Source organism: Folsomia candida, unplaced genomic scaffold (genome assembly GCF_002217175.1).
Source record: "Folsomia candida strain VU population unplaced genomic scaffold, ASM221717v1 Fcan01_Sc017, whole genome shotgun sequence".
NCBI classification, from domain to species: domain Eukaryota; kingdom Metazoa; phylum Arthropoda; class Collembola; order Entomobryomorpha; family Isotomidae; genus Folsomia; species Folsomia candida.
In genome coordinates this window covers 382,880-406,843 of record NW_019091209.1, presented here as the reverse complement: position 1 = coordinate 406,843, position 23,964 = coordinate 382,880, and the positions used below count along the sequence as shown (strand labels likewise).

Here is a 23,964-nt window from a genome sequence, read left to right as displayed (position 1 = left end):
CTATTTTACATATAGATTTTTATATATACTGTTTCTGCTTCTTCCTTGCTTCTTTCTTGTTTTCTTGATGTTGTCCTATTTTTTAAGTATTAATATCTCTAGTAGATTGTTGACGTTGATGAATTTGAAATGGTTGGAGGGGCGAGTGGAATGAATCCGATGGCGTGGAGGAGATCACTGCAACACGCATTTACTCTCGATTTGCGTCTTGATCTCGTTTACGTGGGTTTCCAGCGTGTTTTTCAATTCTGAAAAAAATTTGAAACAAAAATTAGTCGGGTTTTATAAAAATTTCGGCATACTCACGACAAAACAAATTGTTTTTTAAGGAAATTTTCAACATTTTACAATAGGGATTTTTCTTCCCAGATTTTCACCCATGTTTTTATTTCAATTTTTGTAAATTGAGAATATCGAAATACTTGGCATGGCGATATTATTTTTTCGAAAATTTCTAACATTTAGCGGGATTTTTTGTTCCCAAAATTTATCCATGCTTTTAGTTCGACATTTTGAAATTGAGGATATCAAACTACTAAATTTGACAAGGTTAAACATTGTTTAAAGAAATTTGCAACATTTGCATGCAAGATTTTCTTTCTAAATTTTTACGCATGTTTTCATTTCAATCTTTGCAAATTGAGGATATCAAAATACTAAGCTTGGCAAGGTTTTGTTTGTTGAACGTTTTCTTTTTGCGAAATTTTGTAATATTTTTGTATGGATTTTTGCTTCGAAATTTATAATGGTTTTATTTCGATAGTCATGAGTGCGCTTATCATTATGGATAATGAAGTGGTGATAATACTTGTGAGCTCATCTTCGTCGGCTTCCTCTGTCTCTTTGGCGAGCTCTTCGGGAGTCTTCTTTTTTCGCATGAGTGGATTGTCTGGCACGGCGTCCGCGGCGGCCGCCTCCGCTACCTCCTCCTTCTTCTTTATATTGTACTGCAATCAAATATATACAACATTTTTTAAGAAAATTGGCTTAAAATTGGCAAACTTTTCCACACACATATGCCAAATTCTTTACTAGTTTATAATTTTTTTTTCAATTTTTCTTAACAAACAACTACTTCATGGGAACAAAAAATGCACAAATTTGCAAAATTTCTTTGGAGAAATTTTTAACATGTGGGATATTTGTTGCAAATAATTGTGTCAATTTTATGTAACATAGGTTGATTTTCATACGGATCAGAGGACCCATCACGTAGAGTAAAATTTTGAAAACTTGCAAAATTGGTTATACAAAATTTGGCCCAATTTTTCTGGGAAAATTTTATAAAGAGCAGAAAGCAATTTTTCAAGTGGAAATTAAGCCCGAAAATTCCTGTCCCAGTTTCGGCAGAAATTAGGCCCAACTTTCTCCAGAAAAAAAACGTTACGTACACCTATTTTTGCACAAAAAAATGTACCCATACGGTTCTGCAAAAATTACAAATTTTCTGCACGATTATGCCAAAAAAAACAATACAAAATATATAAAATATGCATCGACCTATTCTCGATTACTGCATAATTCAACGTAACGATTTCTACTCGGGAGACATGTCACCTCCACACAAATTCGTAGCGCCACCATCCATCATCTCCTCCTCCTCCACACAAATTACCACGAACCACAGACCACGCTCAGGGAAATTTCGACCTCTGGGAGTCAACTCTGCAGTATCGCCCGCTGGCTCGTAGCACTTGCAGATTTATTTATTTATGAGAAAACAGAGAGATAGCTCTCTGACAGGGTGACAGAGAGAGAGAGAGAAATATTTCTTTATTAATTCAACACTGTCGGGAAACCAGGGTTTCGGGTGAAAGTATGTAACCACGTGCAAGATATAACGGGGAGAAGAAAGTGGTTTCTTGCAGGTGAATATTTTGACCCGAGGGAAATGCAAAGCGCGAGAAATGACGCCCCGCAGCGTAAATATTTCATACGTCGCGTGGCTAGATGACGCTTATTTCTCCCTCTTTCTTGCACCTCGGATATCTTGGTTTCGAGTGCAAGAAATGTGAGAAAACCCGTAAGAAATGTGGCAAAATTCACAACGCATATTGTACTAATTGTTGGTACATGTCTCCTTTAAGAATAAACTGCCAGGAAACCTTTCCGATTTTTGTAGACTATTAATTTTCTACCCTGATTTTTGAAATCTTGTCTAAAAGTTTGCAAATCCATCATCAACGTTTCAGGTGAAAGTAACCACTTGAAAAAAAGTGGTATCTCGCAGATATTTTGATCTGCAAGCTGCAAAAAACTCCTTCCTGCCGGTATAAATACTTCATACGGCGCGTGGCTAGAGGGCGCAAATTTCTTGCAATTTATTTGCATTTGTGCAAAAAAAAGGTAGCAAACCCTGGTTGCCCGAGTGAAAGTACAATTTACTCCAGCCCTGTCATTTCCCTTCCTCCTCTTCTCTTCGTTGGAGTGTTATTCATTCCCCAAACCTCGGGACAACCCTACACCCGTTTTCCCGATAAGTTGGAAGTGCGGTTTTGAGTGGGAAATGGATAAGACATCGTCGCTTTCTCCAACAAGAGAGACGAGTAAGAGAAGCGAGTGGTGGAGAATTGGGTCGTAAAAAGGGCTCGTTCGCTTACTAACTGCTAAGTAAATTGATGTCATGCCTTTTCCTCCTCGATAAGAGGCTGTCAAACTGCACCGCCACTCAGTCACTCACTTTGGAGCAGCTTCAAGTTTCCAGGCTGCCTCCCCATGTCCGCCTGTCGTGTTGCTTGTGAAGGATTTTTTCTCATCTTCTTTCTATCTTTAGTCAGTGCCGGCGGAAGTTAGGGGACATTAGAATTGCGAGATACACTCAAAATATAAGGTAGTAATGAATCATTACCATGCGGAATGACTATGTGTCTCTACCACGTCGGTTACGATTTGTCGTAGAGATGATAGTAATAAGATCAGGGAAATTCAAATTTAATACATAATGGTATTCACTTCCTTAATATCTGGTAATGAATTTGAATATCCCTGAAATTATTATTACCATTTCTACGACAAATCGTAACCGACGTGGTAGAGACACATAGTCATTCCGTATGGTAATGATGCATTACTACCTTGTTTTGAGTGTAGGTAGAGGAGGGGCTTATTTAAAGAGGATTTTTATGAATTTTTGGGGCATAATGTCCCTCTACTTGCGCCGCCACTGATCTTATCGGCCGGGCGGGTTTTTCAAGAGAGATCCATAGATCCGTATATACCAAGATGCCACCTTTTCCTTTGTTAAAACGGAATAACTCTATCATGTATTTTAATCTCACTCCACCCCAATTCAATATGCAAATTTCTAAAATGCATCAATTTTCCTAGTTACAATACCGCCACTCATTGTCAGTCACTCATTCGGAGTTTCTAGTCCGCCTGTCGAGTTGGATTGTTTTTCAAGGATTGTTTTTCATCGTTTTTTCCTTCTATGTGTATCAGTGGCGGTGGAAGTTGGGGGGACACAGCATTGTCAGATAGGAAGAAGGGGGGCTTATTCGTAGTGACCCTAGTCACATGACCATGGCCATTTTAATTTTCGCAAAGAGAAAGTAAACATCATTTAACACGAATCTCTGCTAATCTTAACTTAATCACATCTTTTTTCTCGGCTTTCTACGCTTTTTCTGACACATTAAGTCTGACAGGTAGCTATTTTTCATACCACGGACAGGAAAACGAAAAGGAAAGCGAGTGAGTGATGTGGGTCCAGTTTTTGGGGACATGAATTTTACAAGGATTTTCACACATTTTCACAGGTTTACCACATTTGCTGCAGTGGAAAGGAAGAAGCTGCAAGAAATGTGAGGTGCCAGAAACTGGGAGGAAGTGCAAGAAATATGCTCAATCTAGCCACAAGCGGTATGAAGTATTTACATCGGCGGGCGTACACTCTTAGAAAACTGGTATTAAATCATTACCGAATGAGTGACTCTACCGGTACTGATATTAACGGGAATTAACATTCAGTAATGTTGTGGTAATGAAAAATTTACCACTCAGGAACAATTTACTACCAATCCGATAGGAAATTATTACCAAATCAATACCAGTACGGAGTGTCTACCAAATTTTTAACAGTGTAGTTTCATCCATTTCTTGCAGGCCAAAATATTCCCCTGCAAGAAACCACTTTCTCCCCCTTATTTCTCACAAAATCTTTAATACTTTCACCCGAAACACTGCTGACACGAAGCTATTTTTCATACCGATGAACAACACAAGTAAATAGAAAGAGAAAGCGAGTGAGTGATGTGGGTCCAGATTTCGGAGACTTAAATTTGACAGGAAACAAGTGGTTACTTGCAATAAATGCACATAATAAGCGCCATCTAGTGGACAATTCCCATAATTAAACCTAGCAGAAAGGGTAACCCGCTAGATGGCGCGTATTTCATATAATGCAATGCAAAAAATATGCACTGTTAATTTCTATCCATTCGTATTTGCAACTATACTCACGTGACTATCGCCATTTTTGCTTTCCTCTACGAGAAAGTAAACATCATTTAATCCGAATCTCTGCTAATCCTAACTTAATCATATATTTTCCTTTACTTTCACCCGTTCCCAAACCCATATTAACTCTGACATGAAACTATTTTCGAGGAAAACAAATTCGTCGAAAGAGAAAGCGAGTGAGTGATGTGGGTCCAGATTTCGGAGACTTAAATTTGACAGGAAGAAACGTACCTTGTCGCGGATTTCTTGTCGCATCTTTTCCCGTTCTTCCTCCATCTTTCGGTGTTTCTCTTTCCTTCGTTCTTCCGCTTCACGGATGGCCTCCAGACGTTCACGTTCGGCTTCTTCCTCCTTCTCCTTGTCCGTCTCGCCCTCTCCATCCCCGCCCACCGCACCTGAAAATCAGACAAGAAGAAGAAAACGGTCAAGACGTGTGGGCAGACTTGCAAATAATTAAGTTGACACGGGTGAAAGTTTGTTGGCAACGGTGTAGAATTTTTTTTAGAAAAAAGATCAAGGCTTATCTAACTAGGTGGAAAGGTTTATCTGTGTGTCACGTGACAGACAGACGAATGGAGTTTGTAGTACACTTTAAAAATATGTGTTAAGCATATTTGATATTGATTAATTGACGTGGAGGATGAAAGTCGTCCAGTTTTTTTCTCGCTTTCTCTTCAATGATGTATACCTTTTTAAAGAAAAATTAAGACTTCTCGAACTCATAAGAGGGTTATCTGTCTGTCCGTTATTTGACAGATTTTGTAGTAAATTTTGAAATAGTACAAAACAATATGGACAAGCACGGGCATCTGTGATGCACACTTAGGAATAATTCAGTTGACATGGGTGAAAGTTTTTGGGCAGCGATGTAGAATTTTTGCAGAAAAAAGGTGAGTGCTTATCCAACTCGGAGGTTAATCTGTCTGTTTGTTAGATAGACAGAAAGACTGATAAATTTTGCAATAAATTGTGAAATAATGGAAAAATGTGTCTGAATTTTTTAAATATTACAAATACATGGGAGAAAGTCGTTTTTCAATTTTTTCCCGTCTTTTTCTTGACAGATGTATACATTTTTTATATAATAAATAAGTGCTTATCAAACTCGTATCAGATTTATCTGTCTGTCCGTGATTCAGACGGATTCATTTTGTTACACATTTTAAAAATATGGACAAGACAGGTTTGGAATTTGTTCTTTGGAATTTTTGCTTTCTTCTCCAGCTTTTCTCTCTTAATAATGTATAATTTTTTGAAAAAATTACAGCCTCAAATTTTGCGAATAATTTTTAAACAGTATAAAAATATGGACACAAGACAATTTTGAATTTAGTTATAATGTGTAAGGTGAGAATACCGAAAAAATTTCTTAATTACATTTTTTAATTTTTTTACCAAGACTCATCCAAATTTCCACCATAATTATGTAACGCAATTTTTAGATATATATATTTGGCAACATTTTTTATACGAATTTTGAGAAATTTTTTTGGCAAAAACTTCTATTTTAGACTGATGCGTATTTTTCAACTGCATCGAATTTTTTCATAATTTTTTTTATAATCTTAAATCTTTTTTCAGTTTCCGACATCAATTTATTTCCCTACAAATGTATATTAATGATTCAAACCACCCACGGAAACACACACCGTCTGTATGTAAGGCCGAATTTATTAAGTCGATTTTTTATTCTTCTGGAAGGAGATCACGATTTAAGTGAAAAGTTACTTTATTCTGAAACGGATGGCAAAGTCAATCCTGTTTTAAATTGCGTGTCATCACCATCCGCAAGCATCATCACAGGGCGGATATGCATTTGCATATTTGAAAAATGAAAGAAATGTGTTTAATAAAAAAGCGCGAATATATTTACGAAATATGTACGAAAAAATAAGAATTTTCGAAAAAAAAATATTTTGGAAGTTAATCCTTTAGTAATTTAATTTGGTCTAATAAAAAAAATCATCTCAAATTACTGAAATATTTAAAAATAGGTATATGCAATTCTTCAAAAAATATCCAATATATTTGACAGAAAAATCGCTGAAATATTTAAGAAATATGTATAAAAAAACAAAAATACGAATTTGTACGTTTGCCTTTAACACTGAATTTTTTGATTCTTTCAGCAAAATTTTTTCACTTTTCAAATGATAGTGGAAATATTTATGTATACAAATCTAGAAATATGGAACAATGTCAAAAATATTTTAAAATTTTGGCCCTCTATACAAGTTTAAAAAACGCCCACAAACTCGTTGAAATCAAATGCAAAAACCAAGAAAATAAATACATATCCGTCCTCTCCTCCCCGATCATCATCATCATTTCCATCATCATCATCATGAAAAGGTGAAGGATAGCGTTTTATTTATCTCATGCAGAGCGAGAGGAGAAACAGGGAGCGAGATGAAGAAAGATGAGACGAGAACGGAGAAGAAAATGTCAAAGACAGGAAATCGGATTGGGGAAATATTTACGTGGGGCTGCTCCCTACCTGGAAAATCAATTTGCAACAACTCGTCCCCCTTGAGTGATTCGCAAACAGACTTGTTTCTCAGATGACGAGAAATATGTAGACTCTGTCATCCGCAAAAAGCCCATTAGGCTGACTGACGGGCCAGGAATGATGGCAAAATATGTACCAACGTACGTACATATTTATTACATGGAAATTCTACAAGATGACTGACAAAATATGGCACATTTCTATTTTAAGAGCATCGGTTTGGATTTCTACAGGGCTACAAAATAAAAGGACGACTTTCTCCATGGAGAAAGCAGCAATCATACCAAAATTTTGTGAAGAAGGTAACGTTTTATCGTTGTCAAAATTCTTAACCCAGTCTTTGGTAACTTTGTAAAATCTGTAAATTGTTTAAACTTACAAACTTTTACAAGAAAACTAGTTTACAAATTTAAAAGAATCGTGAAAACAGTCTGGCAATTCACGCAGTTAATGGTAACTCGTAAAATTTGTGCGTTTTATGCCTTAATTTAAAAAAAAAATCTACATATAAAACAAAAAGACGTCCTAAATCTGAGCAAGTTTACAAAAATTTTGTAATGTTATTTTCCTTCGAAATTTGAGTAAAATTTTGTAAAATGTTATGGGTTTAAGGACATTTAACAATATTACAAAAGCGTGCTTAAATTGTCTCACTGTACTTTTTAATAAATCTTGGAAATATCATGTTTTGACAGCTATTAGAAGTTCATTCATTCAAAAAACCATGTATTTTCCTGTAGATTTCCAACTTTTTGTGGCTGTAAGAACCCTGAAAATCCAAACATCCACGAAATACTCTCTATTTTGACAAAGTACTTTCTCCTCAACCCAAATAGACCACGTTTTCCATGGAGAAAAAGGAGCCAAATAAATATGCAAAATGATCCCGACGCGGGGTTTAATCCTGAGACGAGAATGTGGGAAACCTTGATCTTTGTACTTGTCGGGAATAAATGAGGTGGAAAAAAATTGGACGGAATCCTCCGTGCGGATGAGATCATGATGACGATCAGTGTTGGCAGGTGTGCGTACGTGGCGTGGCGTGTGCACTATTATCCAGGATTCCCTTTCCACTCCAGAATGCCCCCAATCAATCTTGGCATCTCGGTTTCGACACGTTTTTTTCGACTTGGCCAAAAATAAATAAATGCTGACGAGGCGATCCTACGCGTCATTGACTTGCTAAATAAACTATTCACTCTTTTTTTGTCGGGAAACTTTCCAATTTCTAAATTGGATGTGATTTTAGCGTGAAAGCGATTATCAATTTATTTTGATGAGGAAATAATTAGTGATTTCATATGTCACGATAAACGGGTTATAATTTGAAGGAATTTCACTATTTTTTCGGAAACCATAAACACATAATCTGCCAGACTTTCACTAAAACGAGGGTTTGAATTTTAAAGAATCTTTCCCATTTTTTGAGTAACCAGAATTATACAATCTATCAGACTTTCTCCGAATCTTGAACTTAATTTTAAATAATTATTTCCCCACTTTTTTCAGAAACCAAAATCACACAATCTGCCAGACTTTCACCGAAACGAGGGTTTCATTTTAAGGATTTTTCCCCATTTTTTCGGAAATCATAAACACATAATCTACCGGACTTAGAATGATCCCAATCAATCTTGCTATCTCGGTTTCGACACGTGTTTTTTTGCTTCTTTCCAACCAACGATAAATAAATGCTGACGAGGCGATCCTACGCGTCATTGACTTGCCAAATAAACCACTCGCTCTTCTTTTTTTTGTGCTCGGGAATTTTCCAATTTCTAAATTGGATGTGATTTTAGTGAAGGTAATTATCAATTTATTTCGACGAGGGAATAGTTACTGACGTTGGAATTGTCCGTGTCCCGATAAACATGGGATCAGACGAGGGTTAAATAACGGTTTTCCTAACGGCTACATACCTAAGTTTAAGGAGTTTTTCCCATTTTTTCGGAAACCATGGAAACATCAGGCTTTCACCGAAACGAGGGTTTGTTATCGTTGGATGGTGGACCCAGCTATTTATGGTCTCCCCTAAATCCTTGGAGAAAGCCTCACTTTCACCAAGTAAGGCACACCTTCACCATGACAGCTTTCTTTCCACCATGTCTCGAAATATGTATCGGGTCACGTACTTTTTATTGTCCATGTGGTGTACTTTCTCCCTTGGGAAAATTAATTTATCCTCCAAATTTCTCAATCTTTTCGCAAATGGAGTTCAAAAAAATATACATTCGCAATCGCAGAATCTGCAAATATATATTTTACTTCACGCCAATCATCGCAAAAATACGCAAAACTCGTAAGGCTCGCTTTCACCATGGCAGTTTTGTTTCTATTATGTGTCAATCTGCTCTGAAGTACATACTTTTTGTCCTTTCACCAGTCGGGAATGTGTCAAAAATCGTATATTATTCAAAATTCTTCAATTCTAAGGCTTTCTTCTTTCCGCAAAAGGGGTTTGCAAATTTACAAATTTACAACACAGGAAGAATGGCAAAACTTACAAGCTTTCTCCACTGCCTCAAAATCAATTATTTTCCTAAACTCCTTAATTTTGTTTTATTCTGAGCAAAACGAGCTTAAAAAATTTACAAACATTTTGCAACACTCGAAAAATCGCAAAACTAACCAGCTATCTCAACTTGGGTGCCCCATAAAATCAATTATTCTTCAAAACTCCCAAATTTAATTATTTGCTCTTTCATGCGTTTCTTAAAAAATTCGCAAAGATTTTACAACACGTCAAGAAAATGGCAAACCAATAATTACAAGAACCGTCCGTATCTTAGTCATGTCCAAGTGTTTCTCGGGCCTTGGAAAGTGGAGGAATTAGTGTTTCGTCGGAGTAATTATTATTCCGTGCGGGCGGAGGAGGGGAGACAGGGGAAGAACATTTGCCGTGATTTGTGTCGAGGTGAAAGTGAAATTCTACGAGTGCATTAAAACGAATGAGAAAATCTTGCACAACAACTCCCCTCCAAATTACTCCACTTGAGAAGAGCAGCCTCGTCTTCTTCCACAATACGGGCGCAACGCTTACTTGGCTTCGGAGAGAGACAGGGTTCCAACAAAATTAAGTAGTTATAATCACACTTTGTGATTTAGACGTGATTTGTGTGATTTTTGTACCCCGTTCATTTTTTTATTAATTGTGATATTACTGCGAAGACAGTGAACCAACTTGTTAAAAAGAAATGCATAATGATAGTCACACTTTGTGATTTGTGTGATTTTTACATGCTGTGATTTATCCGCCAATCAGTATTTCAGTGATATTAACCCTTAGCCATGGGAGACCGTTTTAAAACGTTTTAGACTTTTTGCTTTAATTCGAGAGACCGTGAAAAGCCGTTCACAAGAAAAGTCTCTGCCTTCGGGGTCAACGGCTTTTCACGTTTTCACGTTTCCATGTCAGGTGCGGGACAACGGATATTTCCGTGGTAAAAATTATTTAGCTGATTCGGGAAACGGCAAAACACGTTGGCACTAAAAACTAAAATTTTTAGGGCCTTGGATCAGAATCGTCCGTGGTAACACTAGGTCACTTTCATATAACTTCGCCCCTGCTTTGCATAGGATGGGTTGCATGCAAAATTTTTGACTCTGGTTCACTAACTGCTAAAACTATTCAAGAAATTTATAACGGAAAGTTATTGAGGCCAAAACACACCCATCTCGTGTAATCTTGGTTTGCCAGGACATGTTCATTTTTGCTAAATTTCAACGTTGATGAAAAACTAGTGGGAGAAATTAGTTTCGGGTTTTTCCAGAAGCTCGACAAATATTTTGGTTAGTGCACCAACTATCTAAGATAATTTATAAAGGTATATGGGATCATTTAAGATACAAAATATGAGGTAAAACTAGCTTCGCCAATAATAAGGGGTTATATACACCTTTTATCAAACTCATCAATTATCAAATTAATCTCCTCGTCTAGATTGAGTTCTTGGCTGCATTAAAAAATTAAAATATACCAAATGTACGCATAAATTTAGTAAGAACTTTTGATCCAAGTAAGAAAAACCCCTTATGCACATCCACAAACATGTGTGGTTTGGGACCAATAGCTAAATTTTACAAATGTCTTGAGTAGTTTTGCATCCCAAAATCTTGCACCATAGACCATATTTAGTTCATCATAATTCTCTAATTATAATGCAACTTTGCTTTACAATGTTACACTGTAAAATTTTAATACTCATCAATTTAAGTACCATATTTATTGACGTTGTCCCGCAGCTAATTTTCTCCTAACGTGTTTTGCCGTTCTCCCGTATTGAGCATTTATAAAATCCTCCCGAATCTAAGCAACTCATATGATAAAAGTCTCCAGATTTAGAACTTGTCAGATTTTAATTATTTTTTGGCTTCCCGAATGATCACAATTGTGGTCATCGAAACCCCCCGCAGCAACGCCAAACATAGTTACCGTTTCTCCTCGGCTAAGGGTTAAAAAACAAATAAATTATGATAATCACACTCTTTGATTTATATAGGTGTGATTTCTGTGATTTTCATAGCCCGTGGTTTATCCGCCAGTCGTAATTTATGTGGTATTACTGCGAAGAAAGTGAAACACCTTGGTTAAAATGCAGGAACTGTTAAAATCACACTCTATGATTTATGTAGGTGTGATTTATGTGATTTTCACACCCTGTTTTTTCTTCGCCAAGTATAATTTCTGTACTATTACTGTGGGAAATGGGGGACAACTTGCCTTAATCCCAGAAATCACAGAAAGCACATATTTCACACAGACCACAGAAATCATATAAAATCACATCACAATTTCCTTTTAACCACTCCGTCTTAATTTTCTCAGCCCTGGTGAGGAATAACTGGCAATTAGTACCAATGGGAATAACTGGCAGTTATTACCACTTCACCCGTCCGTTAATAAAAGGCTTCTCAAGCCAAAAAATATTGCTATTTATTTCACACTAATTCCCACTTTCTCCCACCTTAATAAGACCAACCTTAAATCTCCGAAACCCTACTAACCGATTATTTATCCGTATCCAACATACATACCCTAAGACGAGATCAATATCACATTGCGCATTTCTCAGTTGGCCAAATTCGCCAAATATTTCGCAGACACAACCGTGTACACAATCCTACATGTGATTACTGGACTCGGACTGTCGGCACATCTCCGCAAAAAGAAAGGCACGACTGGGAAATCTCCCCGTCTTGGATTTTTTTCCCTTCGCCGCCCGCCCAACATGAGACGACGACGACGGGAGGAAGAGATAGCTCTCTCTTTGTCCCGTCCGCTGGGACATGGACGACGTGAAATTCACTGTCCGAACCAAAAGTACTTTTCTTCTTCTTCGACAAGCAGGAGGAGAAGAAAGCTCGTTTTTTGCATTTTTAGACATAGCTGGGCAAAATACTTGGTCAGAAATGTACTGTATTTTGAACTTCTTGAAGCCACAAAAAGACAAGAATTTGTAGCAAAACGCATAAGAAAATGGAAATTTTATGAAGAAATATTTTCCACTTTTAACTTTCACTCTCAAAATACTGCATTTTTTTTAAAATCATGAAAACAATGAGGCAATTCACGAAGCCTTTAGCAACCTTGTAAAATTTGTGCGTTTTGTACAATATTTTTTAATACAGTGAATCAATTCACGCAGGCCTTTGGAACATATCAAAATCCACAAATTCTGTAAATGCACAACCTCTTTCAAAATTTTTCTCCCAAGAAAGTTAGGTCCTAATTTTTTTTATAAAGTTTACCCTATCGGGGGAATCTATTTTGTAGCAGTTTGTTAAATAAGTTTACCAAAAGCACAAAGTTTACAAAGCTACCAATGGCTACGTGAATTGTCTCACAATGGAACCTTTTTTCAAGCTACCCCGAGATTGTTTAAGGAGTTATAGCAAAAAATCAAGCCAAAAATTAGCAATCACATGGCGCTTATAATTCCGTTGAATGGTCCCTTTGAAGAAAAATATTGGCTGCAAGGTTCTATTTTTTAGTAAATTTTCTCTCCTTTTCCCTACACGAGGCGAAAACCAAGACACTCGTGGGTACTTTGATCGCTAATATTTTTCTTCACAGGGGCCATTCAACGAAATGATAAGCGCCATGAGATTCGTAATCCTGGGCTTGATTTTTTTTTACATAACTTGTTAGACAATCCCGGTGTCAGTCTTTTACACCGGTAGAAATGCAATTTCTTGCAAAATCCCATATTTCCTCTGCTTTCTCCACCTAAGTGGTCGTATAATCGTCAATTTCTGACAAAACCGAGCTCATAATTCTGTAGATTTTCACCCACCCAGTATTTTGCCCATCCCTGTGTCCTTCTCTGCTTAAAAAGAGGAGAATTCTGCCAACGGTTTTTTTCTTTGCATTTTTATCTCTTCTTTACCCACCACCGCGAATGAAGCGACTTTTCTTTAAGCCTTTTGGCACAAATTGACCTTAATCCTCGGTCCGTTTCTTTAAAAATTGTGGACCAATTTCCCCCATGCAAGACGACCCGCAATGGAGATTATGTTTTCAAAGTTTGCCGAAAAGAGAGAGAGACCAGTGGCCGCGGAAGGGTGAGGGGACAGGGGGACAATGTCTCCATGGTAGTTCGATGTCGGCATCTTTTCAGATAAACCCGTCCCTCCCCTATCCTAAAATTTTAATGTCCCCACAGCCTTCCGCGGCCACTGCACCCACAACAAAGTCGACTTTTCTCCCTCACAGTGGCCGCGGAAGACAGAGGGACAATGTCCCACGGGTATTCGATGTCCGCATCATCTGCCCATCTTATATAAACCCCTTCCCTATCCTACAATGTCACTGTCCCCCGATGTCCCCACAGCTTTCCGCGGCCACTGACAGAGAAGAAAGAGATAAACTTGGAGCTAATACGATTTAGATTTGCATCCACTCATCAGAAAGAGTTTATCGTGTAAAAAATAATAATGGAGTTGGCAAACTTTCCTCAGTTCGTCTGCTTTCCAATTATTGAAATTGTGACGGACCAGCAGAATGTTTTTGTTGGGATTGAAATTGGGGTTTTTTGCGAGTTGAGTGACAATTTACTAAATAAGTTTTTTGAGGAAGATTGATATTTGTATATTTAGTTATTTAGGTAGTTTGGGGATATTGAGATTTTTTTGAGAATACCCAGTTTTTTTGGGGATTTCGGAAATATTGAGACTTTGGTGACTTCTGGATCTTTACGGGCTTTTTGCCGTTGTGTATAAAAAATTTGCAAAATTTCGTAACGCCGTTTTTGTTCTGGGAAACAAATAAACTAAATATTAATCAATTTTGGCAAATTCAGAAATTTTTTGATCTTAATAAAAATCCAGGATTATACGAGTACACGGACAAATTTAGATTGTTTCTGTGGGCCTACTCACGTCAACATAGTTCAAAATAGTTTTCAAAATAAAAGCTTGTTTGCCATTTTCTGTGCAAATTTTTGCTCAATTTACAATATTTTTTGCGAATTCAACTTGTTCCGTGAGCACTCACGGATCTCTTCTCTCTTGGCAAAATAATTAATCACACACAAAACTGGCAATAATCCAATCCTAACACTTCCAAAATAAGTTTCACCCGTCTATAAATTTCCGAGTACTATAAATTTCCTAAAATACGTCCCACCCAACTCTATAAATTTCCTACATTATGATTCTAATCGTTCCCCCCAATTGTCCCACTTTTCCTCATTTCTGCACACCATATTGTGAATTCCTTTCTTCACGAGATTTTCCTGCTGTCCGAGTATTCAATATAAATTTCCGAGCACTACAAATTTCCTAAAATGCCTCCCACCACAACCAACTCTATAAAATTTTACTCCATTAACATTCTAATCATTCCCAGGAATGTCCTACTTTTCCTCATTTTTGCACACCAAATTGCGAATTCCTTTCTCCACGAGATATTCCTGTTGGCTGTTTTTTTCTCTTCGTACTCATAATAAATTTCCGAGCACTATAAATTTCCTAAAATCCCACCCACCCAACCACAACCATGAAAGTACGCTTTAACATTCTAATCATTTCCCTTTATTGCCCAATTTTTGCACAACCGTGAATTCACGAGATGTCTCTGCTGGCTGTTTTTTTTTCATTTATAAATTTCCGAGCAGTACAAATTTCCTAAAATCCCAAAATTTTTCCTTCATTAACATTCTAATCGTCCCCTCCATTGTCCATCCCACTCCTACTACTTATTTTTCCACACAATAATCCATCCCGCGAAATTCACGAGATGTTTCCGTTCCCTGTTTTGTTTTCTCCTTTTGCATATGTACGAACATAGCATATTGGAGAAAGTAGTGAGTGAGTGAGTGGCATCACGTTTTAAATGGTCGTCGTCATGCTGTTCGTGGTAAACGGACAAGGTATAAAATTACTACGAGGTTGCTTTCTCCCCTCGTCGGTCCGACCACCGTTTGGGTAAAAATATCGATTGAGAAACTAGGAGTCCAAAGACTTATAAGTAATTCAAGACGACGGAGTCAAAGAGCTCCTATTCCGCGTAATCCGTACCCCACATTTAAATTCCGTCCAACCGTCCAAACGGCGCTAACCTATTAATGACATCGCCCATAATGACACGGCGTGTCTCTTCTCTCACGGAAAAAAGTCACACTTTCTGTGAGCGACGATGGCACGTACGTGTTTACTTAGTTATTAGGTAGCTACATAAATAGAGGTCACATTGTTTTGGGAGAAAGCAGACACGTGAAAAATAGGGGAAAACAATTACATTACAGCAGTTTGGGGAAGAAAGTGCGGAATGGTTGGTGAAATATGTAGGGAGGGGGAAAATGTGTACTATTTTGAGCTTCGTGTTTCGCATTTCCAGGGGTACGAAATGGAACGGGGAGAAAGTAGGGCTTTATTTTTGTGAAGAAATTTCGTCTCCAAAATTGTACGCTTTCACCACCTTTTTCTTTTATAAAAATGAAGGATTTTGACATTTCCTAAACGTCGCCACAAGACCAGTGTTGCTTTCTCCACGTAAAGTTTCAGAAAGAAAGCAACAGTCGTACCAAAGATGAAAGAAAGTAATTCTAAAAAAAAACTACGCTTTCACCATAGTTTTTTAGAAACAAAAGACTTTGACGTTTTGTTAATTCTTTCAATCGGGTACTGCTTTCTCCACATAAATTCTCGCAGAGAAAGCAACAGTCGTTCCAAAACAGAGGAAATCAGTTCTCAAAATACTGTGCTTTCACTACATTTTTTTAGAATAAACAATTTTCACGTTCCCTCAATAACTTCTTCACAAAACCCGTACCACTTTCTCCGCGTAAACTCTCCCCAAATTTGTTCGTACCTCTACCAAACAACAACACTGTGCCCACTCCCCCCCAGTATTTCACCCACCCCCCACAAAAGCTTAGCAAGGGAGGGACAAGACTCACCAAAAAAGTCCATGTTCCCTCAAATCACGCCAGTAGAGTAGTCTCCTTCTCTGGAGGTGAAAGTAGTCAAGCAAAGGTTTAAGGGGAGGTGGGGGGATAAATAGAAAAGGGTCAAGAAAAACGACGCTGAAAGACGACGACCACGTTGTTTCTTGATATGGCTGGACGGACTGTGTTCGTGGTGGTGAAAGTGGTAGTAGTAGCCGTGGTAGTATCGAGTCTCATGGAAAATTCGCAGCGTCCGCAATGTCCCAACTTTCTCTCCCAGTCCTATCCGACTACTAGAGGCCGGATTAGAGAAAGCAGGCAAACGGGTGAGGCTACATTCGACTCACTCGTACGCATCTGCATCACACTCCTCCTCTCTCCTCTAGCTTTCCCAGCCACATATTTTAAATCAAGACCAATCTCCATGCACACAATTTAATTTCATTTCCCTCTCCCCCAAATTATTTCACCCTGATTAATATTTAATGTGTAACAATTCATGGGACGACGAGACCCCCTAATTTCAACCCTAACCGTCCCCGCATGCATGCATGGTAATCCAATCCAGAAGTGGAGAAAGTGGAGAAAGTGTCAGACCAACGCGACGCCTTCGAGGTGACGGTAATGCAGTGGGAGAGAGAATCCTCCTGTCTCACAAAATTCACAGTCGCTGCGTGTCTCAGAAAGTAAACTGGTTTAGATCAGCTTGAGCACCTCGCAAATTTCACTCTTCCCAACGCAACGATACTGCTCCCTGAGTGGAGTGGATAGCCGAATCAATTGTGTGTTAGTATGTATGTGGACAAAATACCGTCGTAAAAAGTTATCGGTGAGGAGGACGAGGAGGATGAGAGAATGACCAGAGCTGGGCAAAATATATGGTTCTTTAAACTATTTTGGAAAGTGAAAATGTATTTGGAAAAAAAACTTAAAAAAATAAAAAAATTCCGTTGATATGTCCAAATTTACAAAAATTTTCGTTCGAAATGGGCGTAGAATTTTGTAAAAGCTTGAAAGTCTACACAATTTACGGATTTTACGATGTTACCAAAGCCTGCGTGAATTGTCTCAGTATTTTACAAATTAAATTCCACGCAAAACCGTCATATTTTCATCGAACCTTATTTTTCTAGGTCTTTTATACCCTCGAAATCAAAACTTTCTAGCAGAAATCAAAACCACGGCCTCAACCAACTCCTCACTTTCACCCCGTGCTTTCCCCACCTCTGTCCAAGCCCTGTCCTCTCCCGTCCTCTCTAATAACGGAGTGATGATGATGCCCGTAATGATGGCAATTTTACTGGAGAAAGTCGTCGTCCCATCCCACCAAAAGAGAAAGCTAGCGTTCTTCGGGTGACCTTCACATCTGACTTTTAGATACGTACGTGTAGCCTCTCATCTCTCTCTTATCGGAGAAGAAGAGGAAGCAAAACTCCATTCCAGATTGTGTCACCCAGAAGGAAAACTTCATTTCCTCCTCCTCCTCCCGAGCGAAATTTCTCCCGACAAGCTGCATATTTTGAGACAAAGTGGTCACGACGAGCTGGGAGAGGACGATGCAGGCCAAGGCGAACCACTAACGGGGCAAGGCCGCCGTCCGTGTATGGTGGGTGCTGATTTCTTGGAACTTTGCCAAAAGCACGGAAGTATCCGTGTACGTAGAAGTGCTTTCTCTCTTCATGGTAAATCCCCACCACGAAATCTTCATCGATCAATGTAGAACGAATTCCGTTGTGCTGGTTGCCCTCCCTCTTTTTACCTCTCACTTACATAATAGGCTCGCCTTGTGCTCTCTGCTGCTGCTTTCTCCTTTCTCCCGACAGCCAGCCAGCCAGCCACTACTTTCTCTACATAACAGTAATTCTAGTACTAGCTAGACACACACACACAAAGAACCTATGTATGTACCACCACCACCACCACTACCAGAACCAGAACCACCACCACGACCAGAGGATGAGATCCATTCCGTGGAAATGGAATGGTAGGCAATGTAAAGGAATGGTTGACCCAGGCAGGGTGAGCGAATTTTGGGAAGAAAAACCTTGAAAAACGGAAGGGGAGAAAGTACTGTGTTTTCAACTTTTCTTGGTAAAGGCGAAGGGAGAAAGTAGAATGTTTTTTGTATTTATTTTCTTTATAAGTAGAGGGAAAAATGGGATATGTTTAAAGGCGAATTTTTGTACTGGGTGGGAGTGCTGAGTAGCACGTAGGATTTTTAGACATGCTAAGAAACCACGTGGGTAGAAAGTATACGATAAAAAATATACACTTTCTCCCAATTTTTTACTAACACGGGACAAAAATTCATGGGAAATGTTTCCCTAAATGGCCTTGTATTTTTGCAACATGTTGAAAACCCACGTGCTCAAAATGTCCCTATTCTCCGACAAACCAAAACACACTTTCTCCCATTTCTTTTACCACTACGGTAGCAAAATCGATGAGAAATATGACAAAAAACAAGAAATTCCTTACTATCAAACCTTCCCCTGACTTTCTCCACCTCGTAAATTTTGCTACATACCAAAAAACGTCTTGGCTTAGAGGCTTGACCATCAGTGTCATGACTCAAAAAGCCGAGAGTTCGATTCCTCTTGAGTTGTATTATGCAGCAAAAAGTGTGGAACGAACTGGTATGGAAATACAAATTACTGTTCGGTGCCGGCAGATAATCTGCATAGGATTGTCTGGCCAAATCCTAAGATAGTTTGAATATCTCCTTATTTACATCCTATCCTGTTTCACCGTCCACCCCAATTTTCAATTTCAATAATTACTCCCTTTCCTCTACAGTACCTATCCTAGTAAACCTGACATGCCAGCCCTAACTATACCTTTCCTTGTAGTTGTTGATGTCAGTATCTATCCCTGTCTTGGTATTGGAAACGATGTGGCTCACATATCATATACCGCAGACGTAAAAGATTGAACAGAAACACCCACGTGACCCCAAGTTAATCAACTCTCTCCTTACTTTCTCCCATTTTTCCCACCTACCTGTCACGACTGACGCATCTCTCTTCCTGGCACGGAATTCCCTTTCCATCCAACGCGCGGAGGAGGAATGTTCCTTACATGTAAATTAGTGATGAATCCTTCACCTCCTCGAGACGGATGGGACAACAATGCATATGCAAATTCATCCCGAACCTTCTCTTTCTCCCTCTCCGCTCGTTTCCTACTTTACTTTCTTTCCCAAATGAAACGAACTTTGACCACGGAACTGGGAGCTGGAGAACATTTGTGCAAATAAAAGGCGCGCTCGCTGCCGCTTTCTCTTTATCTGTACGACGCCTGGGTCTGCTTCGTTTCACACAATCAACACGATTTCGCAGTCGAGTGACTTTACTGAAAATATTATCCTGCTTTGTGGCATCATTGACGTCTCTGTGCCGCAGAGAGAGAGAGAGAGACAGCCATAAAGCAAAGCCGGGGCGAGTATGTAGTGAGATGAAAAAGGGGGAGGAAATTGCAAAGAGAAAGTCGCCCATAGAAGGGAACGTTCATGCATTATGGAATTAAAAATGTGGGTGGTTTTGTTGGGGTTTTTGGTGGCCTATCGTATCCATGGAAACCTTAAGGTTCCATTGTATGCGGGTGCTGAATTTGAATTGTAATGTTTCAACTTTCCCTTGCTCCTTGTATTCAAAGGGGCAATTTGAAATGTTTTCATGTATTATTTCAAAATAAAGAGTTTACGAGTTAAGTTAAGAGGTCACAATTTTGAAATAGACCAAAACCATTAAATAAAATATTTTCTCATGTAAGAAAAAAATATAACCTCTCAAATTTTATATACCAAAATAATATCCACTTTTAGATGCACTGAAATCTTAATTTTTTTAAAACGCGCGGAGATGGACACGTTTCAAAATTGCCAATTGAATGCATGGAAGAAGGGAAAGTTGAGACACAATAATTTAACCTTAAAACCCTTATACAATGGAATGTTAACCTGGTGGGTGGATGGTCTAAAAATCGCCATTTATTGATGACGTAATATATGAATATCACCTTAAAGGGGGCAGGCAGGCAGGCAATAACGGCGAAATAGAGGACAAAAAAATTGCACATTGTTCTCAACAAGCTGTTCTCCTAGTTGCCATTCTATCTGTGGCGTGCCTGCCTGCCTGCTTTCATTCCTTCTTCTTGAAGGGGAGAAAGTAGGTCAACGGGTGTGTCTCTTTTCACCGACAGACATATTTTAAAAAGACAGCAGAATTTAAAAAAGGAGAGCGGAAACCGTTAAAAAAATCACGTCAATTTTCCAAGGAGAAAGTCATGAATGTGAAATGTGATGGAGCAATTTATACCGAATCAATTTTGACATTTGGACCAACCAACCAACCAACCATTTTTTCAGATATGAGTCTATCGTGGCCTGTCACGTCGTCCCGCATGGGATAGAATTACTGATGAAATTAAATAAAAAATGGGGCGAGCAATTTTCAAGAAGCAAGATATCTTCTTCTGAAGAAATGTGAGCTTTCACTTGAGCATTCTAGGCTGCAAAATGCCATCTCAACTGCAGAAATCGAACGGATCCGTGTTTCAAGTGCAAGAAATAAAATGATTTTTTTGCAGTTAAACACTTTGACCCGCAAGAAATGCAATGAGCAAGAAAATACCGCTATGTTTCAAACGGCGCATGGTTAGATGGTGCTTATTTCTTGCACTTTCTCCCAGTTTCTTGCACCTAGTTTTTCTTCCGTTGATGGCTTTCTAGTGAAAAAAAACCCGCAAGAGACGAAACAGTGGGTGAAAGTTACATTTTGCAAGAAATAACTGAAAGAAAGTGGTTTCTTTTGCATCTAAATAGTTTGACCTGCGAGAAATGCCAGGCGCTTAAAAACTGCTTCCCGCCGCTATACTTCATTATTTGAATGGCTTGATGGTGCATATTTCTTGCACTTTCTCCCAGTTTCTTGCACCTTCCATATCTCACTTTCCACTGACACAAATGCACCAAACCCTTAAATGAAACGGAACACTCCAGACAATGACAAAATTACAGCTCTGAAGTCGCAAAATCCCATATTTTCCCCGCCTCTGTCCTCATTTAAGGAAATAAAATACGTTCCTCCTCTGAGAACCCCATTATGTAAGTGAAGCACTTAAAAAAAGTCGAGAAATTGGTCAATTTTTAAGCAGAACATTATTATCTTCTTCTTCCCAGCGAGAATTGGATTATACCATCGGAGTGAAAGCCGTAGTTACTTTACTTTCTCCGGAAGAAAGAGAAAGAAAAGTACCGCTGTCCTAAGTGTGCCTCTCGAGTTGACATCAACCCATAATTTGCACCACTTTTTTTCTTTCCCCGTTATGCAGTCTATCTCATAAAATATTAGAGTGAATCCATCAAATAGTATTTTTCCCGGGAACATATTTCAACGTCTCGGTCGTTGAATCTCGCCTCGCGATCGAATTGATTTTCATATATATGCAAACAAACGATGACACGACAGAAAGGAGAAAAATGTCACCCGCAAAAAAAGACAGAAATGCATAAATAATAATATTGTGCGGTTTTCCGAGTCAAGCTGTAGTCCCCAAAAAATTGTGGGCAAGCGTGTAGCAGGTGCTTTCGCTTTTATTTTTAGGGTGGAAATTAACCAAAAAATTTACATTATTTCAAAAAAGAAAAAAAGTCTACTCGTTTAAAACAAATTCAAAGTTAAAGTGTTCCAAATTTCAATTTTTCCTTAATCTAAAAAAACATTTTCATCTTGAATTCGTTTTAAACGGGCAGAGTTAAGTTTTTTGAAATAATTCAAATTTATTTATTTATTTTTGACCAAAAAATTTAGTTTTCTTCTAACTAGATACACCTTTCGCCTTTAATTTAAATGATAAAAAAAACCAAACCCTTATTTTTTCGAAATGATCCTAATTTTTGAATTTACTTTTCCCAAGGAAAAATTCTTTTTACGACATTTCAAAATTTCAACCCAACTTTCACCTTTAAATGGGCACAGTTAATAAATTTCTCGAAATAATCCAAATTTCAGCTTGACTTTCACCCAAAAAATCATTTCCCTCCCATCACCCCACAACTTTCACCCATTTAATTCCCTTCAAACCTACAAACCTTCCCCAACTTAAACAATTTTTTTCTTTACAAAAATTGTTCCTTGATTACTTTCACCCAAAAATAACCTCTTCTAACTACTTCAAAGCACATGTTAAACCCTTCTCTCCATACACACGGCGACTGAAGCATCCTCGTCCTCCATCCACATCCACATTCTCGAGGACCTTGTGTGTGCATTGTGTCCTCTCGCCATCAAAGCGAACCAGAGGACAAAGAGGCTTCACAACTCGTGACACTACTCTTCTCTTCTCATGACCTGTCACCCAACCCAGCCCGACCAGACCAGACTTTGGTATGCATGTGATTACCGCCTAAATTAAATTTGCGTATGTATGGTTTCTCTCTCTCTCCATTGTACGGGTGAAAGTCGATTTATGGCACACGGATCAAAAGGGTACGTACATTATGAGACGAGATTATTTAGGGTGACGCAAATCATGAGGCTATTTTGGGCCGGGGTCTGATCTGTCTCCGACGGAAGCAGTGGTGGTGGTAGTGGAGATACGATTGTGCAGTACAAATGATGGCCAGACTCACTTCACTGCTGTGGTGAAAGTGACAACAATAAGTCGGTCGGTCGGTGGCTTATCGTTCTCTCACTTTCTCCGATAGTCGATAAATAAATACAGTCTTCTCTTCCACCCACGCGGGACGGGAAGCTGTGACCTTATCAATATTCCACTTCGCTCAAGTATTTTCTATCGTGATGATACATAGGAATGAGAGAGAAACAATGGAGTGGAGGAGGGCTTTGATTTCCGAAAATCTTGCATAGTTTTGTATACACTTTGGAAGTTTGGTGGAGATTGTAGACACTGTATTTATGTAATATTTATCCTGATAGATAGATATGACGTAAAGGCTGTCGTGGTGAAAGTGTGCCTGGTTTTCGAGGCTTTCTCCACAGCGGGTAGGAACTCGTGTAGTCTGGATTTTGGGAGGGAGGGGGGCATCCTTTTGTGGATAAATAGCGGACTAAAAGCTTGGTGAAAGCTAAATAAAAAATCCTCGGTTAGGTGAAAGTCGGACAGATTATGTGTTTTCAGTTTTTATAAAAAGGGGGAAAACAGTTTTCGGGTCACCACTTTTCAGAAATAAGTGTTAGAAAGTGATTTCATTAGAGTAAATATTTTAAACTGCAAGAAATGCAAGGCGCAAGAAACTCCACCACTGAAAACAGTTCATACAACACGTGGCTAGATGGCGCTTATTTCTACCACTTTCTCCCAGTTTCTTGCACCCTGAATTACTTGCCTTTCTCTCTTTCCACTGAAACAAATGTATCAAACTCTCAGGAAACGAAACACCTCGAGAAACAATTCCTCCAAAAATTATGGACCCTCAAACCATCCATCAGATCCTTTACTACCGGTGACCTTTCCCCTCCTTCCGTCATAAATCAAGGCCTCCTTTACGACACGTGGCTCACTCGATCACGGTCTTAAAAATACGATACGTGCCGCTCCATAAATAATGTTTCACTCGGGTGCTAAATTTTCTTCCCTTTGGTCCAG

General features: G+C 38.6%; 1 protein-coding gene across 2 annotated transcripts in view; it reads right to left on the bottom strand.

Moving 5' to 3' along the window:
* Window positions 1–67: 67 nt before the first annotated feature.
* The window catches only part of LOC110856742 (complexin), a 51,605-nt gene continuing 27,708 nt past the window's right edge, over window positions 68–23,964 (bottom strand). The window contains exons 1-4 of one of the 2 annotated variants that reach the window (XM_022105276.2): window positions 16,369–16,633; window positions 4,693–4,856; window positions 809–947; window positions 68–248 (exon numbers count right to left, since the gene is read on the bottom strand). In XM_022105276.2, the coding sequence (XP_021960968.1) occupies window positions 175–248; window positions 809–947; window positions 4,693–4,856; window positions 16,369–16,381 (390 nt within the window). In that variant the 5' untranslated portion in view covers window positions 16,382–16,633 and the 3' untranslated portion in view covers window positions 68–174. Of the gene's footprint in view, window positions 249–808; window positions 948–4,692; window positions 4,857–16,368; window positions 16,634–23,964 lie in introns of those variants that run through there. The other variant, XM_022105275.2, reaches the window with a different exon arrangement.